The sequence below is a fragment of the Rhinolophus hipposideros genome, assembly GCF_964194185.1.
Source record: "Rhinolophus hipposideros genome assembly, chromosome: 20".
Classification (NCBI taxonomy): domain Eukaryota; kingdom Metazoa; phylum Chordata; class Mammalia; order Chiroptera; family Rhinolophidae; genus Rhinolophus; species Rhinolophus hipposideros.
Window position 1 is genome coordinate 49,964,794 of NC_138066.1, and position 19,202 is coordinate 49,983,995.

The 19,202-nt window shown below is 54.3% G+C and overlaps 1 protein-coding gene across 3 annotated transcripts in view; it reads left to right on the plus strand.

The window, feature by feature from the left end:
* The first annotated feature begins 5,487 nt into the window (after nucleotides 1-5,487).
* Nucleotides 5,488-19,202, plus strand: part of SEPTIN9 (septin 9) — a 152,450-nt gene continuing 138,735 nt past the window's right edge. Inside the window, exon 1 of one of the 3 annotated variants that reach the window (XM_081029921.1) lies at nucleotides 5,488-5,583. In XM_081029921.1, the coding sequence (XP_080886047.1) occupies nucleotides 5,565-5,583 (19 nt within the window). In that variant the 5' untranslated portion in view covers nucleotides 5,488-5,564. Of the gene's footprint in view, nucleotides 5,584-10,684; nucleotides 10,852-19,202 lie in introns of those variants that run through there. The other 2 variants (XM_081029929.1, XM_081029930.1) reach the window with 2 other exon arrangements.

The window sequence follows — 19,202 nt, forward strand, 5'->3', positions numbered from 1 at the left end:
CCTTGCTTTGTGAGGACGGAGTCCCTAGTATGTATGTGCTGGGGAGCCTTGGGCTCTGTGTCATATATTCTGTATAATAAGGTCTCACAGGAAAACTGCCCATCTGGAATGAATGTTGAAAGATGCTTTGAAAATTAGCAGGCCAAACTGCCCAACTCTAGGGAAAAAAAACCACAAACTTGTTTTTGGTCCTAATAACAAGTTTAATTGTAAAAGGTGTCAAGATAAAACAGAGCTTTAAAATATACCAACGTTGACCTCAAAAGGGTCCATGGATAAAAATATTATCCATTGTGTGTATATATCATGTGTATCTATTTTTTCAGATTATGAAAGCAGTATATGTTTCTTATGGAAAACATAGAGAAACACAGTGAAGAAACCAAGTCACCCACAATCTCCCAACCGCTGGGCAGCTGGCTCACATTTCTGGTGGCTGGGCTGGGAAGTCCAGGACTCCGGCCACGTCCCGCTGTGGCCTCCCTGTGCTGAATTGCTTCTGATTGGTCTTGGTGATCCCTGCCTCCTGGGGTTCATGGGCAGCCACTTCCACGTCAAATTGAAGATGTCATTTCCGTTCTGCCAGCAGACTGTCTTCCCTGCTGGATTTGATGGATGCGTTGCTGGGTGGGGGTCCCACATGGCAAGGAAATCAGTTTGAGCTGCTACAAACTGAGGCCTTTGGTCTAAGAGCCTCCACACAGCTGAATTCTGCCAACAACCGAATGAGCTTGGACACAGTTTCTTTCCCAGTCGAGCCTTCAGATGAGTCGGCTGCAGCCTATGAGATACTCTGAAGCTGAGAACCCAGGTAAGCCAAGCCCGAATTCCTGACCACAGAGGCTGTGAAATGATGAACTTGTGTGGTCTTAAGCCACTAAGTTTGTAGTCATTTTTTCTACAGCAGTAGATAACGAAACACTCCCAACAGTACGGAGGTCTCAGACTCTTACTTAGTGGCTCAAGTCTCCTAGTTCAAGGATTACAATCAAACAACAAACTCTCTCAGATCCAAAGGGAGGGGGCACAGGGAGGAATGCCAAGGTCGCATTGTGGAAGAGAACCAGGTCCCACATGAAAAATATGCTCACCCGACCCAAGTCCCCTAAAGTCCCATCCATCACGTTTGGGGCTCAGACTCCAGGTGCAGGGTGGAGTCACGGAGATCAAGTCTGGTGCAGAGGAGGCTCCTGGGAGGGGTCTTCCGGTCCTGGCCTGGCTTCTCCGCGCCCTTTGACTCTGTCCGGAGGCATACTTCCCTTTTCATAAGAAGACTGAGTCTGCAGCTGAATGGCTTTCTCAGCCTGCTTCCTTCCTCTAAAAGGTCAGAGTCCAAAAGCCCCTTTAAATTCTGTCCAGTCCTCACCCCGTTTAGTCTAAGAACCTAATTCCTTTGAAAACTTGGGGGCTGCCTAAGTGTTAATTTAAAATCCACTCCATGAGATAAAAATCTTACCTACGAGCCTTTTTTTTTGAATTTACGTGTGTGTGTGTATATATACACACACACACACACACACACACACACACACACACACACACATATATATTTCTTTTTTTTTTTTTAGCAGTTTTAGGTTTACAGAAAAATTGGGTGGAGAGAGCAGAGTACCCATATGCAACACCCGCTCCTGTTTCCCCTTTTATTGTCACGTGGTACATTTGTTACAATTGGGGAGCCAATATTAATAGATGATTATTAACTAAAGTCCATAGTTTGCATTAGGGTTCACTGTTGGTGTTGTACGCTCTCTGGGTTCGGACAAATGCGTAATGCCCTGTGTCCCCCCTTACTGTGTCATACTGCCGTTTCACTGCCTAAAAATCCTCAGGCCCCACCTATTCATCCCTCCCTCCCCGAGCTCCTGGCAACCACTGGCTACTGTCTCCACAGTTTTGCCTTGTGGATGAAAAAGGGGCCACATCCTAAACCTGACAAGCTCAGGGGAAGCCCCCCTGGTGGGCCTTACAAACCCTGAGACCAAAGTAACCACATGGGGTGGTCTGGACATAAAAACTTAAAAGCGAGTCATGGCAGGTAGTAGTCACATGCTAGGCCTGTAGCTTCCTTGAACTTTAACTTTGAAATTGTCCATTGTCTTTGTGCATCTAAGATAACATACCTTTGAAATGCCAGAGTGATCTTCTTTTCCAGACCCAGAGTGCGAGACCATTGTTATCTGGTTGCCCACATACCATCTCTGTGTTGAAAACGTTAACTGTCTTGTAACCACCAACGTGAAAGAAGTATGTGTCTCTGCGTTTTACTTTTTACCCAATCCCAGAGATTTCCCCGCTGTGCTTTCTCCCACCCCCTTAATCTACCACCAATGGATTTCTCATAACCCTCCTTACATCTCCTTTGATTCTAATGTATAACATAAGCTGTAAAACTGCCATTCTCTGGAGCATTTTCTCAGTCCATTGAGATTTTGCTTCCCAGCAATTATCATCAGTTTGGCTCAAATCTTACAAGAACTTTTCTTAGGCTGGACGTTCTTGCGTTGACAGCCTCTTCCGGAATGTCATGTAGCTGGAATCACTGCATGTAGCCTTGTCAGATCGGCTTCTTCCACTTAGCAGCACAAAACTATTTGAGATCAGCCCTTGTCTGCCTTCTGCTCCATGTGAGGAAACGGTGGGAGAAGCCCCTGGGGGCTTCGATGCCTCACAGTGTACCAGAGAGGGTCTGCAGACAGACGCTTAGAGCCTCAGGACAGCCTCTGTCTGAAGCTTTATGAGTCACCTGTCATTGTTTTCTGAGGTTGCGCTCATGCATGTTACAGTCCAGCTGGACTTTGTTCTGAAGTCCTTTACTCTGAGAATCCTTCGCTGGCTGGGAAGACTCTTCTGGCCTATTCCATTTCCTCCCAATTCTACTTGAAAATGGGACAGTGTGCTCTTAGCTCCTCCGTCTCCTTTCTCGAACGTCCTGCCTGGAAAACCCCTTCACTGCATTGTCAAGTTCGCTAGCTGTACTTGATGTCCATCATCCATGCCACGGCAGGCAACAGTTTTGCTAAACTTTGTGCCACCACCAAATGCAGGTCCCCTTTCCTCCAGTGTCCAGCAGCATTTTCTCTACTTCCCTTCAAGCTCTCACCAACTTCCTGCCAGGCTGTCGGGCTTCTGCCCACTGCCTGCTCCTAAAGCCGGTGCCTCAGGTTTCAGGTCTTAGTGACAGCAGTACAGTCAGCACTTCATATATGTCTCTTTTGCAATCATTCCACCCACCTTGCGAGCCATGGTAGGTATTGTAATCCCCATTTATAGGAGTGGAACCTGAGACTCAGAGAAATGGTGTGACTTGTTACAAACCACACACTAAGTGAGGGAGCTGAGTGTTGAAGAACAATGTTTAAAAACTGGAAAGTACAGTAGCCTGGGGACACTTGGTGAAGGAGCAACATGGCAGTATATGAGTCAGTAACCATTAAAGGCAGTGTTTACGATGGTCTTGAGCCATGAGAACGTTTGGTATACTCTCCTCATTACGGCAGGTGATTACATCATCTATTTTAGTGAGTTCATAAAAATGTTGCGCTTAAACAATGAACCTTCCTGCATTCCATCAATGTGCTCCTATAGAATACCTCATTCCCCCTCCCGTCCTCTCTCTCTCATCCTTCTCATTTGGGGAATGGTATGTGTCCAATATCACTACGACACAGGTGTTCCTGGTTCCTCAGTGCCCAGGTACATGTGCATTATGAACCACAGGCAATAATGTGGGCACCCAGGGAGGGGCCGACCAAACAGAGGACACCCAAAGGTCCCCGTGACTCCTGGATCCATACTCTAAGGATGGGTGTGCATCAGGGCACCTCTGACTTGAGCTGAGTGAAATGAACAAAGCCAACCGTGTGCCCACTAGACGGATTCTTGAGAGGTGGTTGGATTTGGGAACCGCAGACGTCAGCGCCAGTGTTGTATCCCGCTTACCAGCCAGAGTCAGGACACAGCTAAGCCTCTGGCTTGGCCACAGCGTAAGGTGCACGTGCTGGTGCAAGTGGCAGTCGGGGTGGGCAGATCCCAGAATCCAAGGACAGCTGGTCACAATTCATCTATAACCCCCTGACCTGTGGCTGCTCCCTTCCCTCACACCCGTTCCTTCTCTCAGCTCGAGCCCCAGGTAGAGTTGGCGGTGTGCCAGGTGGAGTCTGTGATCTCGCTGGTCCAATCAGCTCTAGCCAGGGGCTGGGGAAGGTCACGTGTCCACGCTGCTCCCTCCCTGGCTCTGGCTGGACAGATTTATTAAGGAGGGAAGTAGGCGGACAGACCAACTGAGTACATGTGTCTCAGTTCTCATTATACAAGCTCCCACTCTCTGGCAAGAAATGGAAATGCTTCTGGGACCCCCACGAAAACTAAAAGAGAGGGAAGAGGGTTTTTGGTGATGGATGGCAGGCAAGGGAAGGCGGCGCTGCGCCCTTTGGGAGAATGTGTGCGCTTCCTGAATCGCCTCCCCCACTCCTTTCTTCCTGTCGGGGCCTCCGCTGGCAAACCTGGAAGGGCCCACCCCTGTGTATGTCTGCATGCTCCAGTGACACATCGCGCCTCCGAGGCTCGTCCACGCCTTTTTTGTCTCCCCATCACCTTGGCTACCTGGCAAACTCCTACTTGTTCTTTAAAAGAGCGTTTTAGCATCACCTCAATAAAAGTCTGACACCACTCTCTAGACCAAATTCATCACTTTCTCTGTACTCTATAAAAATAAAAAAAAAACTTTTATTACGGAAAATTAAGGATACAAAAGTAGAGAGAAGTCTTCTGTGTAATTTTTGCCCGGGAACGCACACTCCCATCACTGCCTGTATAATCCGTGTTGGAAAGACGCGAGTCCCTGCGTCCGCTCTTTTACTCCGAGACACTGACCGCGCGCAGTCTCCGGCGCAGAGCACGTGCTCACGGCTTCGCAGATGGAACAGAAATTACCATCCCGTCTAACGCTCCCGTTTACCGAGGAGGAGCCGAAGTCCCGGTTCCATCAGAGGAGTCGGCGCAGCCCGCTCCCTTGACTACCGGGAAAGTGGTGGCAGGCCCGGCCTCCGCCTGCCCCGTCCTGCCCCGGTACGCTCAGCCGGCGCCCGGCTCCGACCCCCGGCGGTCCCCGGCGAGCCCCCGCCTGGCCCGGCGGCCTCCTCCTCCAGCCACCTGGCGGCCCCGCCCCGGAACGAACCATTCGAGCCCCGGAGGGGGGTGTGGCGGCTGGCGCTCGGGGCCACCCTCGCTCCCCCACCCTCGGACAGTCCGCGTCGGGGCTGCAGCGCAGGGTCGCAGGGAGCGCCCAGGCTGGGCAGGGGCGAGCGCAGGGCCGGGCGCCGGGCTGCGCCCCCTCCCGCGCCGGGTGTCGATGCGCCCGCCCGCGGGTCTGCCAGGTGCAGCGCGGCGCCGGCCGGGGGCTCGGCGCGCACCTCCGCGGGGCGGGCCTGGGAGGGGCGGGGCCGGGGCCGCCCCCTCCTCCCCGCCAGCCCTCGCCCTGCCGCCGGGGATTGGCGACCTGGGAGCCCGCGCCTGGCGGCCTCGCCGCACACTGTCCTCGCAGCAGCGGCCACGGCGGCACCATGAAGAAGTCGTACACAGGTGGGCGCCGCGCGCGGGGCGGGGCGGGGTCTGCGTCCGGGACGAACCCGTCTGACCTGAGCCGAGGTGCTCGCGGTGCCCAGACTCGCGAGGCAGGCTGTGGCGCGTGGGGCGTTCGCGCCTGGCCAGTGGACTCAGCCTCCACCCGCGCGGGACTGAGGGACCCTCAAGGCACTGCAGCCCCCGACGGACTTGGCGCCCCAGGGCCGGGGGGAGTCCGGCCACCCAGTGCTCTGACCCTTGCTCTGCTGGACCCCGCTTCCGACCTTGGCCGAGGGTCCCCTGACACTGCCTGTCAGCTGCTGCTCGCTGTGCGGGGCCGCTGTGGAGGCTGCTGGGCTGGCGGTGCCCCTGCTCGCCTCCCTCACCCCTGCACCCTCAGCTGGAACCGCTGACTTTCCGGGCGCCACGGTTCGGGTGCTTAGGGTCCGTGTGTGTAGGGGAGCTGAGTGGAGGATTTCCTTGGCTTCACCCCCCAGATTGGCGGTCTGCGCCGCAGCATCCTTTCTTCAGATCAAATCCTGTTATCCTCTACCTAGTGGAGCAGGGGAATTTCGCCAAATGGGGGCATCCCACAGCACCCGAGCTGGCAACTCGGGTTCACCTTTTGGGTCTCAGGATGCCATCGGGGTGCTTGCAGGTCTAGCAGGTGTGACCTAACACAGGTGGAGGAGGCCTGACCCGTTTTCCTAATGTGCTTAGGATCCTTTATAAGCCTTTTGCCCATGGGTACTTGGAAGTTCCATTTCACAGATGAGCAAACTGAGGCCACAAGCCTTGAAGGGCAGGTGAAGGGTAATCCAGATCTGTATTCTTTCTTCTTTGTGGTTTTCCCCTAAGGATCCTTTGTCCTCCTCAGTCATCAAATAATAAACGTTTTCTCCTCTTCTGCTCACCCTGCAAACTTTTATGTTCCTCTCCTTAATCTATTTGGATATGAAGTTTTCTGCCAAGGACTCATGAATTAATTTTTATTGATATGGAGACAGGATCATGGAACTTAGTTAGAACTGAAGAGGCCATTTGGGCCATCCCCCCGCCTCTGGGCCATTTCTCCGTCTCCTGTTTTCCACATCCAGGAACCAAAACGGGTAATAAAGAATAGCTGGTTTCAAAGAGGGTTACTCAGAACTTCCCCTAAAATACCCTTCTGGGTCAGTGGCTTAGAATTTCAACTTTCACCCCTTGTTGCAAACAGCGCACCCCTTCAGATACCCTGAACACAGCTCTATCTCAGAGGTGTGGGTGCGTTGGTGTAACTGTGGGAGGAGGGGGCTTCCAGGTGGCATATGCTGGGGTTTGGCGCTCGGCCTCCCTTCCTCCCCAACATGCTCCAAATACCTGAAATGGTTGTGGGCATCAGTGTAAGTGCAGCCCGGTGTGCGGTTGCTTCTGCCCTTGGCTCCCCAAACTTCACCTCCCGCTGGTCTGGGCAGGGGGGGCGATCGGGGTCCCCCCCAGGTCATAGGTCCTTGGCCTTTCACTGGGGGAACCTTGTGATCCTGCTCCACAGATGCCAGAGGGCCCCTGAAGCAGACTTGAGGCCTCCTCTCCCCCATGCTACCCCCTCCCCCAGGTGAAAAATTAAGAAAAGAAGTTTTCTGCAGTAGGTGGAAGTGGAGGCTATCGGGTGAATAGGAGCCAACTGTTATAAAGGCAGCCAGGGCTCCTGTGTTTGCCTAAAGGGCGGGGCCCTGGAGGATGAGAGCAGGGCGGGTCTGGACCACTTCCAGTGTGTCCCCCTCCTGGCAGTGGGCCAAGGTGTGCTGGGTCACTCTGTTGCAGTGTGGGGTCAGGCTGGCCCAGGGCAGGTGGCCTCTCGGCCCCATTCTGAGTGTGCTCCAGTTCTCTTGGTGCCCCCCCTCCGAGTTGGGGTACTTTGCAGATGGCCGACTGACCCCTACATAGCATCAATGCCATGAAATTAAGGAAAGCAGCAAATGGTGTTAAAATCCCCCAAATCCAAGGGCAACCAGGGAGGCTTTTGTTTCTCAGCTAGATTGGGTGCGATTATTGCTTCTGGACCTATTTATGGGCTTGAAAAGAAATTGTACAGTCACGCCATCCTCATAGAGCTGGTTTGAGCACTCATGAGTCTCTGAAAAGGGGGGAATTGTAAATATGTCTTGGTGGGGTCCAGCTCCCTTGTGTGTACATGCACTCGATCGAGCGCACATTGTGTCGGGCTTGTACAGCAGGGCCCCCAGGGTGCAAAGATGAATCAAAGACGGGTCCTTTCTCGCAGGGGCTTGTGTCCGTCCTCCCTGGAGAGGGAGGAAGCAGCTGAGGCCCGGGCTCTTCACACCCCTTCCACCTGAGCCGTAAGGGCACAAATGCCACAGAATGCCCTGGAAGGAGGAGCCCTGGGCCTGATGGGAGGTTGTGGGGCAGGCAAGGTTGAACTGGGCCTTGAAGAATGAGAAATTTTGAGTAGGTGGAGAATAAAATGGGTCTTTCCAGGTGGGGACAAAGCAAAGGCCCAGGTGGGGGCTGCAGGACCCCAGGTGGGGGCTTGACGCTGGCTGTGTTGGAGCTTTCATTGGCTCCAGGCTTTCCCTAGATCCTCCTCACCTGTTGCTCCCTTAGGGCAGTGAACAGGCGGTGTGGCCCAGTGGTTCGCCGCGTGGGCTCCTGGGAGCAAATCCGACCTGGGCGCCTCCTCCCTGTGGAACAAGATACTTAGTCTCGTGCGTCTTATTTGTTAACCCGGGACGTCGCTAATACGTTGTGCCGATTAAGTGATTTCGTACGTGACAGGCTTAGAAATGCCTGCTTTGGAACATGGTGGCTGCTGTCTTCACCATTTTATCGTCAGGAGGAAAGACGAGGAGGCTGTGTGTTACTGCTGCTTTGCCAGGATCCCCGCAAGGTGCTGGCACCCTCCCCGAACCTCCGCTGGTTTGGAGGCCAGGAGTGTGGCCCCGGCTTCTCCCCCAGCCCCTCTGTGTGCAGGCTCTCTGGTGGTCTGAGTCTGGGGCTTCTCGTTGCACGCCGGGTCAGGCAGAGCTTGCCCTTCGGTGTCCCTGGCTTCCTGGGCTCCCCCACAGTGTCATGGGGGTCACTCACCTGAGGCCCAGGAGTCACAGAAATTGGGGGGATTGGTCTGTGTGTGTACGTGGGAATTTTCCTGAGATTCTCTGTGGCTTTCAGGAGATTCCCAAAGGGGAACCTGGCCCACCAAAGGCTACAAAGCCCCATGCCGTGGTGACTTCTCCAGGGCTAGGCAGGGCTGGAGGCTACCCAGAGGAAGCACGTGAAAGGAGATTATGCCTGCTGCTCAGTCACCTTCCCCCACCCAGTGCTCCAGGAGCTGACTTATGGGAAGGGAGAGGAACTTCCCCAGTAAGCTAACCCTGGGGTGATGGGTGAGCACGGAACTGTGCTGAGGCAGAGTTTCTTCCTCTTCTCTGCCCCAGCCCCTCCGCTCCCTCCCTCCCCCCCATTCATTCTTGTTGCCTCTTGTCTCCTCACGTCCAAGCCTGCTTATTCTGGCTCCTACAGGGGACCTGGGTGGACAGAAAGAGCCACCTTGTGCCGTTAATCTGTGGACTCATGCCCAGGGTCATGGACCGTTGGACTCATGCCCAGGGTCATGGACCCTTGTGGACCCCCACGGTCCCCCACTCATCCTGGCTAGCCCAATGCCCAACCTGTTGCAGACAGGGAGGAAAGCTCAGGCATGGTCACCTGCCCGCCCTCCCGCCCTGGCAGCTCCCCTCAGACCATAGTCACCTGTCCATCAACATCTTCGCTGCCTGCCCAGAATGGTTCCGAGAGCTCAGTGCCATGCACCTGGCAACACACCTGAGTCTGAGACAGCCCGCCTTCTTCCTGAAACCCTCTGTGTGCTCAAGCCAGGTGCTCATGGGACATGGGGTCACTGCTCAGGAGCAACAGTCTAGGGGCCACGTCCTGGTGGAAATGGGGCAACCATGTGCTTGGAGCTCCCAGGTGGATGTCACCTGAGGACCCAAGGACCCCAATAGCAGGAAGAAGGCACTCCACTTCACCCACCTGTCTGTCTCCTAGGGCAGACACTTTCCTCGGAGTCTCTCTGTCCACCCCAGGAAGCCTCCCGTGGATGGGACCTTGTTTCCGCTGCTGTTAGTCCTTGGGCAGCGTTGCGTGGGTTCTGCAGTTTGCTTAAGATGTACTTGATAAGGAAGGTTCACCACACAGCAGTGAGGACCCAGCTGGGGGTGGGGGGGTGGATGAGCGCCAGTTCCTGGGCTGATCCAGCTGGTGGCCTTGAGGGAGGGGAGGGCTGGAGAGAGCGGGCCCCAGGCCCGAGGCCTGTGAGCATTTGCGTGGGAAGGGAGGTGACACGCTGGGTTCCTATGGCTCTGCTTGTTGGAATGACCTTGGAACACCCCGGTTCTAGGTGTTGCCAGGGGATTTATGAGGAATTAGTGGGTACAGTGGTGAAGTGAACAGCCCCCTGGGGACCTGCATGGAGCCCACAGGATCACAGCCCCCCCCACCCCCCCCTTGCTGAGGACGGGGCTCCTTGAGAGACCTTGGCTGGAGAGTGGCAGTGGCAGTACCGGAGCGCGGCTGGTCCAGAAGCACTGACTGAGGGGGGTCTGCCCTGGTGGGCGCAGGGCCTTGGGGTGGGGTGGGGTGGGGGTACCGCCGCCAGGCCTGAGACCATGGGGCACCAGGCTTTGCAGGCTCTGAGCCTTCTTTGGAACACTGAAGGGTCCCTGAGTCTGGTGGGCCAGTCAACACTGCCCCTTTCCTGCTGGGCCAGCTGGGCCTGGACCCCAAGAGCTCTGCCGGGAGGCCTGGGGCTCACAGCCTTTGCTGCAGCAGCCCTGCTGAGTTGGGGGGTGCCCAGGTTCCTGGCCTGTTTCAACTCTCCCTGTAGGTTCAGTCCTTCATTCCGGAAGCATCTGCTGGGCGCCACTGAGTGCCAGGCTGTGTGCGTCCTTCCTGCACCTGGCTGCTCTCAGCATAGCTCTGGAAGGGCGGCCTGGCCTTGGGTCTCCAGGGTTGAGTGTGGCAGTCTGCTCCCAGCCCAGTTTCTCTCTGCCTTATCTCCCTGTCCCGCCCTGGGCCCAGGTCTATTTCCAGCTTGAGTGAAGGGGGGCATTGAGCTGCTGCCGACACAGGGGGTGGTGGCTCCCAGGCGTCTTGCTGTCAGTGGCCTCTTGGAAGCTGTGCAACAACTGAGCTTTGTTCTGGGCCTAATCTGACCTGGTTCTGCGAAGCGTGACTGCTGGCAGCCTGCAAGCCTCCAGGACAGGAAAAGGGGCAGCGGCTCGGAGGGTAAGATGATCGCACTTGGGCCCAGGCTCCCTGCCCTCTCTGGCAGGAATGCAAGTCACTGGTCATTCTCCAAGGGATGCTGGCTTGAGGCCTCCAGCAGCCCTTTGTGGCAGAGGGGGAGGAACCCTGAAGGGCCACTCCGGCCTGCTGTGTGGGCCCCAGCTTCCGAAGGGCTCCTCGAAGCACTGAGTGGGGTGAGGAGGGCCAGAAAGGCATCAGTCTCCCTCTCCCTGCAGAGTAGCACCCCACCTACCCCCACCCCCCACCCCTCCTGGGATTTCAGAGGCAAAGTCAAGGTAGGAGCCTTGCCCTATGATGGATGGTGGGGGGGGGGTCATTTCCTCTTTCTTGCTCCTCCCGGGCATTTTAAGAGGTATGCAGTAAAGCCTAGGCAGTGTCTGGGACCCTTTGGGATCCCCAAGGCTGCACCTGGGAGCCAGGGGGTCCAGCTGCGACAGCTGTGGTCTTCCCTGAGAGCTGTGCCTGGGCCCCTTGTCCTGACCAGGCCAGGCATGTTGGGGCAGCAGCTGAAACGCGAGCAGCGGTGACTGTCTGCCCAGGTCGGAGATGGCTCACAGTGAGTGGGGTTACCAGGAAGGGCTGGGCAGGGGCGAGCTGGCACACCGCCCCTGCGCTTGTCCTATGGATAGATCTGATCCTCATCCTGGGGCTTTCACAGCTCTCTGTAAACTGTGCCTCCTGTTTCTACCAGGATCGGATCCCGGCAGGAGAATAACGTTCCTGCAACCCGAGCCACTTGGAAGTGGGTTAAATCCAAGCCCTGTTGTCTTCCAACCTGTTCAGAACGGGGCTGATCAACCCGTAGGGCTGTGGGGGGTGGTTTGCAAAACTCACTGACACATATGTACCTTTGGCTCTGTAGCCAGAGGGTCAGACGTGTGTGTGGAGGGGTGGGGGTTGGCTTGTTGCACAGACACGACCCGGTGTAGACACAGTGGGGCCTCCAGGTCGGGGAATAACCACCGAGTGCACGCAGCAGTGACAGCCTGGGGCTGGAGAAGACATGGTGGACTTCTCGTCAATGTTGGCATCACGCTGCCTCCGGCATTAGGGGCCCAAGGTGTGGCAAAGCCCCAGCTACACGAGTGAGTCATTCTGGATGGCAGCGCCTTCCCGGTAGCTGGGGGTTGACACTTTAGCTGCCAGATATTTGCACTACTTTTTAAAAAAAAAATTTTTAAGGAAAGCTTTCTAAAATATACCACATCTACTCTCTCTCTCTCTCTCTCTCTTCCCCCCCTTCTCTTTTTTTTTCTGGTTGTTGTTCATTTTGTTCATTACTTATTGCCAAACAATGTGAACAGGAAATCTAAAGGACAAATTCTCCAACCTCATCGGTTATAACTTTGCTTCTCATGTTTCCGCCGTACTTGTCTCCACACGTACAGGACATATTTGGTTTGATTATCAAAGGTATATAATGTATTTTCACAGAATTGCAGTTCCCTACTGAAACCATTTTTAATTCCTCTCTTTTCGCTTGAAATCGGATCTTGTGTGGATTCCAGAATTATAACTCGAATGGCTGTTCAGAGTGGATGTTCCTTAATTTACTCAACCATCCGCTGCCAGGGCTCATAAAAAGCCTGCTGACCTTGGCTTTCTTCCTTGATGGTGTGGGCCTGTGACCCTGCGTCGAGGCAGCTGTGGGGGGCTGCTGTGGTCACACCAGCCGTGCTCTTAGTTGTTCGGACATGGGCTCATTGGAGACGACGTTTCTCCAGGTAATTAATTTAATAAAATATTGCCCATGATGACCCCCTTTTCCAGCATCCCTGGGATTAACCTGGACAGGAGTTCTTACCACAGCATTTTATGAAGAGGTTTAATGAATAGAAAATGCCATTTGCCCTGATTATCAACCTGCCTATGGATGACCCAGGACGTCCTTGTCGCTGAGGCCGGGGCTCCACCCTCGCCTCTCCTTCCGTCCATCTCTTCCTTGACCCCTGTAGGCTGCATCTGCACCCTAACAGTGGCTCTCTGCTTCCCTGGGCCAGCCTGAATGCCCTCGTCTTGGAGATGGGCCAGTCGCCTCAGGTAACTGGCCCCCTCTCCTGATGACCACTCATTCCACTGCCGGGTTACTTGTGCGGTGGTTTCTTCTGGAACCTGCAGGCTGCACAGGCCGGTCAACAGTGCTGCTTGTCTGGCCTGCTCTCCGTGGTCGCCATCTTGTTTCTCTTGCCACCTTCCTGGTCAGTCCTCCCAGGGCCTCTCTACCCATCAGTCCCTGATCCCCACCTCTCTCTCTGGTGTGTATGTCCTTTCACTATTACCTGATGACCCCCCAAACGCTGAGTGAAACGCGTCTGCCTCTTTGACTCTGGGGCTGTTAGGCTGACACGGCCTTCCCCCGGATGCAGGAGTACCCCACACTGCCCCTTCTTGCTGTAGATGGTGTTGCTAACCGTCCGCCATGTTATCCACGATTTTCCCCTTGGTCCATGGGCCTATGCTCTGTTAATCTGCTCATCTTCCTCCCTTGTGCAGTTTGTTCATGGCATGTGTATCGGGGTGTAACCGGGAAACAAAAACCACTTGAGGATGTAGAACTCAGGATCTAAGTGGGAGGGATTTGTTATACAGCTGATGGAAGAGCGGAAAAGCCAAAAGGGAACGAGGCAGTTAGGGCAAATCCAGGGTGTGTGGGGTACACGCAACTCTTTAAAGGTATGAGTGTGGTTACTTGTTTAGAATGAGACAGGGTACAGCAACTTATACATTGTAAACAGCAGGCCAATGTCGTAAGCATCACAAAATCCAGGACAATAACAATGTTTTTATCAATCAACTACCTGTCCTATCTCCAAAGTAAAAATTTCCCTACATTTTTGGCCTCATACACTTTGCTCACTTCTTTCTGTGATGACTTTGAAATGTCCTTTTCTTTTGAGACAACAGAAAGGTAAGCTATCTTCCTGGTTGAGAAAAATTCATTTTCTCCTTTTGGTGGTCGGAGTGCATAACAAAGTGACTTCAGACAGAGTTTGGGGTACTGCTGCCGTTTTTGCCCCACACACAGAAGCATTCGGAGCAATTCTGTTTTATACGACTCCCATCAAGAAAGAGAAACGCAGGGGGTACTTATAACTGTACGTGATGCAATTATTGCATGTGTTTCTGACCAGAGGTACTTTTTTTGTTGTCGACATTGAATTCTCTGCTCACCACTTTACTATCTGGGGATTGGAAGAATTTCCCCTAGACTAGCTTCTGGCTCCAAACATTTCAAATCTTGCTTGTCCCCCACTGCTCACGTTTTCCGGGCACCATAAACTGCAGGACCAGTTTATGTCTTGTCCCTTCTGCTGCTACACAGTAGGTAGATTCGGAATAGTGAGTGAAAGGACTGTTCTTGGACTTCTGCACTGAGGTAGCCATCATTTACTAAACATGGAAATAACTGGGAACTACGTAAGTACGACCCAACTAAACACTTTTCCAATTCAACTTCTTAGCAGGAACCCCCAAATGCCAGCAGTCCCTCTACTGGCACCTTACGTAGGAGAGCGTGATGGGCGGGAGCTCAGAGTGGAAATAGTGATCTTAACTGATTGTGGTTAAAATATTTTCCATTTGGCAATTTTTACAAAAATGTTTGATCACGTGAACGTGTTGCTAGGGACCTTCTCCGTGCCTTGAAAGGGACGGATTTGAGCCAAGGGCCCTGCAGCTTAAGGTTCCTTAGCGTCCAGGGGACATTGTGGGAAGCCACTCCCACCAGATCAGAGGATCAGAGGGAGGAAGTTTACTCCTGGAGTCCAGGGACCCGGGTTACCTGATGGGCTCCTGGGCCACCCTGCAGGAGCTGCAGCTACAGAAAAAACAGTACTTGCTGCTGATGAAATCTTCTAAGGTGGAGATAGGGAGAGATGGACCCCAGTTCCCCCTTGCTCCCACCCTCCAGTATTGTCCAAAGTCTCCCATTGGTTGAACCCAACCCCAAACCAGCAGACTTGGGGACCTGGAAACCTCAGCCTGCAGAGGTCAGCTCTTCTGCCAGTCAAAGGAGAGCCTGGGAGGGGCAAGAAATGGAGAGATATACCCATACTTAGAAAGTATTTGTGGTTTATCTGAAATTCAGATTTAACTGAGTGGCTTGTACTTTACATGGGTGGGACCCAGAGTCCAGATGCCCAAGTAGTGACCATTCAAGGGAAGGGCTCTGTGGGTGCTTGGTGAGCACTGATGTCTCGTGACGGACGTGGCCATCTGGTCATGCCGCCCCTGCTGTCTCCTGTGGGTGGGCAGAGCCCTCCAGGTGCACGGGCTGCTGGCACCTTCCCCCACCTGTGAGTGGGAAACCAGTGTTGGCTCCCCACTAGGCGGTGAGCACCATGAAGAGAGCGGCCAGGTCACTTTTGGTCACCGTAGTAGCCCAGCTCCTGGAACAGGGCCTGGTACTGGGCTAGTCAGGAAGGAGTTTCATGACGCTGCAGATGCAGGCTCAGGAAGAGTATAAACTTGCGCGAAGACGCAGGAAGAGCTGGAGGTGGATTTGCACCTGACCTCCTTTCCCCCACACCCTGACCTCTCGCCCAGGGCGTGGCACTGCCTCAGTGCCTTCTTCGGATTCTGGCCCTGCAGCTGGACCCCAACCCCAACCCTCACCTAAGCCTAAACCAAGGCCCAGGGTGCTGCCCCAGAATGAGCGGCCCCCTTCTGTTTGGCATTTTGTATTGGGGCAACTGCTTCTCACAGGGGTGGTGGGCTGGAAGCACCCCGTCCATTTGACAGAAGGCGTGGTAGGTCAGGGCGAGAGTGAAAGAAGGGACTAGAACCCCTGGCTTCGAGGCCCACGGCTTGGCTGAAAACAAACTCTGTGCAGTGGTCAGTCTTTGCAGGAGCATCTTCCCACGGCCGAAGTCGTCCTCGCCTTGTAGATGAACAAGTGGAGGTTCGCTTTAATCCACAGCCCAGCTGCTGGCCTTGGGGTGGGAAAGGTGACCCTGCGTTGGGGGTGGGGGGCATCACCAGGAGGGTGTCCACTCCTGTCCCCCAGCAGCCCATTCAGTGCACACCTCAGTGGGGAGCAAAGGACACGGGCAGAGGGTGGAAGAGGGGGGAGGCTTATCTCCTTATCTCAGGTTCCTCTGAAGATAAGCCTGGAATTTGACTCTTCACTCCCCACCTGAAACCCTTGACTTTGATCCAGCCCTTCACAGTCTCTGTGAGAAAACTGGCTGTTGTGGAAGAAGGGAAGTGAAGATGTGTGTGCTGGGGCCCTCCATCCCGGGCTCAGAGGGGAAGGGGCAGCCGGGGAGAGGCAGGTGGCTCCCAGCCAAGGTCTCTGTGACCTCCCAGCCTTCCCTGAGGGACTCGCGTGAGTTTTGAGAAAAAACTGAGAATTGATTCTTTTCTGTACATAGGCTCTTGTCATTATTGAGAATGGATATTTGTGCATGAGTTTTCCCAGTGCCTCTTGCTGCAAAGCTCCCTTTGGAGAAAATGGTGACTTTGACGACAGGAAGGGCTATACAGCCCCACTCGTTGTTGGCACAAGAGCAGAATGGTTTGTGTGTGTGTGTGTGTGTGTGTGTCACCCTCCCCTAGGGACAGACTCATTCCTCCTCTGTCCCCCTCCTCAGGTTAAGATGTCTGGACTGTATGAGACCAGAGGGGTTGAGGATAGCCACCCTGGTCGTGGGTGTTCACAGTGGCTGCAACCCCAGAACAGGTGTGGTGCATGGTGTCCCAGTCATTATAATAATAATACAATAATGATAATACGTTAACTCAGGAGTCTGTTTAGATTCTCAGTGTCTGCTTAACTATTTCAACCTGGTAATTTACCAGGTTCCATCATAAAAACTTAAGTAGAAAGGGGGAAAAAGTCCTTTACTCCTACTATAACCTTCTCTCCCCTATCCTGGCTGCCCAAATTATATGCACAGGGGAAAACCCATGAGATAGGCATCCAGGCGCCAAGACGCGTGGGCCAGCTCCCTCTGCTAGGCTGCGGTGCCAAGTGGGGCTGTACCTGGGGAACCGTGACAAAGGGGTGGGGAGGGCACCGGGCAGTGTACCTGGAAGAAGGCCTCTCCGTCAGGCTGAGGCGGTAGCTGCGTGCTCCAAAAGCTGGCTCTGCAGGACCTCCCAGGATGGCCCTCTTTCCCTTGGGGACCAACGAGCCCATCTCCTTATCTGGACACCTTCCTTTGGAATGCTGCGTCTTCTTTCTGATTGGGACGCCGGCCAGCGGTGAGCCCCCACGTTAATGCCTTCTGTTGCCCTTTGCTCCGTCTCACCTGAAGTGTGTTTTGATCTCCTGGCCTCAACACATTAAAGTTTATTGGTGTTTGTCACCAGCCTGGAGATGGTCTTTGCCCTGGCCTAGGTGAATAAACACACCCAACATGGCGTTTCTGGGGAGGCCAGGTCTGGGAGGGCACCAACATTCTGAGCTCCCCGAGTCTTAACTGTTTTGTCTGTTCTGGGAACCTGCCCCCCTCCCTCTCATGTGCCGTCTGCCTGGAGGGTTTTGACTTCTCTCAATTGGGAGGGAGGCGGGTAGCACAGCTGGCAGTCTTTCATGGGGTCGCAATGCCCTGCCTTGATGAGAACTCAGATTTGGTTAAAATGCATCAGCACAGGGAGCCGAGCTCTGTTAGTTCCTAATTACAGATCCCTGGTCCAAGGGCTGGTGAATAATAATAGTAATAGTAAGAATAATAAATTAATACACGACTACTAATAAAATCATGTATTGTTTATATTGTGCCAGGCATTGTACTAAGTGCCTACAATGTGTGACCTCATTTCATCTTAGTCACCCATGAGTAACACCATGTCCGCCTCCATTCTGCAGACGGGAAGCTGAGACTTAGGAAGGAGAGGTCACGTCACAGCCCCACAGTAAGGATGTGGTGAGGTCTGGATTCGAACCCTGTTCATCTGACTCCAGACTTTCCTGCCCCCGCCCCCCTTCTTCCAGGCCCCTGGGAACTCAGTTTGGTCTGGGATGACGCCAGGCAGCTGAATTTCAAATCATCTCCTCTCTTTCTGAATATGTTTTATTTTAAAAATCACATAAAAATAACTCAACCCTCAGCTGGACCAACGGAGCCGTCAGATGCCTTAGAGGCTTTTCCGGCTGCCTCTCCCGGGACTCAGACACAGGCCTGAATATTTAGGTCCCGGGCCGGGATTTCAGCGGCTGTTGACCTGGCATCTCTCCTCCCTGTCGTGGACCCCACCTCCCTCTCTTTATGAGCAGGGAACATGCCTTGTGTCTGCTGTGCCAGGGTCCGCCTGGCTCCAGCCGCATGTTTTGGGAAATCTGAAAAATAAACTGTAAATAAAATAAAAACTCCACCCGAGAAATCTGAGACAGATGCTGTCTGCCTCGTTACCATTCCCCAACCCTGTTGGGTTTGGGGAACCAGCAGTCCAGAACGGTTCTTGGGGATCAGATGCCTGGTGGGCGGTGGGGGTCAACCTGACCGTGTCCTCTTCATTTTTCCACTGTCCAGAAGCCAGAGGCAAGGGGCATGGGTGGGTGTCCAGCGGCCCAGGGGAGCGCAGCCGGAAGTGAGTCAGTCCACAGGCATGCTGGGCCCGTTCCTTCTCGATTCCTCGTGCGGGACTGTTTCCACACTGGGGACTCCACATTTACCAGCACAGCTGTTGCTCACTGGTGCCACTCTCAGCCCAGACAACTGACCTCTAAGTAGCTCATGCTGTGACCGTGGGGTGGGGCCAGATGGTACTACTTCTCATTATACGCAGTGCGGCTCCCAGTTAGTCGTGTGGAGGGAGGCACAGCCCTCGTGGACGCGAGGCAAGCTGGGCTGGGGCTGCCCAGGTTCCTCCTGTACGCTCTTAGCGGCCTTGGTGGGGAGCAGCACTGTCCTCCCCTGCGCCTCTCAGCCCACCAGCGCCTCTCTGGGCCAGCCCTCTGCTGGTCTAAAGGGGGCTGTCGGTTTTGGGAGCCAGATGCGGGCTCCTCCTGACCCCCAAAGATCTGCGGCGTGGTCGGAGCCCTGCCTCTGGATGGACCTCTGAGAGGGACGGAGTTTTCATCGCTCAGCAGTGAGCAGACAGGACATCTGTCAGGTGGGCTCCGAGGGAAGGCAGCGTTCATCTCTGCCGTGGGAGGTTACTGTTATTAGCCAGGGTTCTCCAGAGCAACAGAACCAGTGGGCAAGATGGAGAAATACAGAAAGAGGTTTATCATAAGGCATTAGTTCACACAATTATGGAGGCTGAAGAGTTCCACCACCTGCCGCTGCAGGCTGGGCGGTCCAAGTCCGAAAGCGCCACAACCAGGGGAACCGAGGGTGGAAGTCTCCGTCCGCGGGCAGGAGACCATGTTCCCGTCCGGCAGA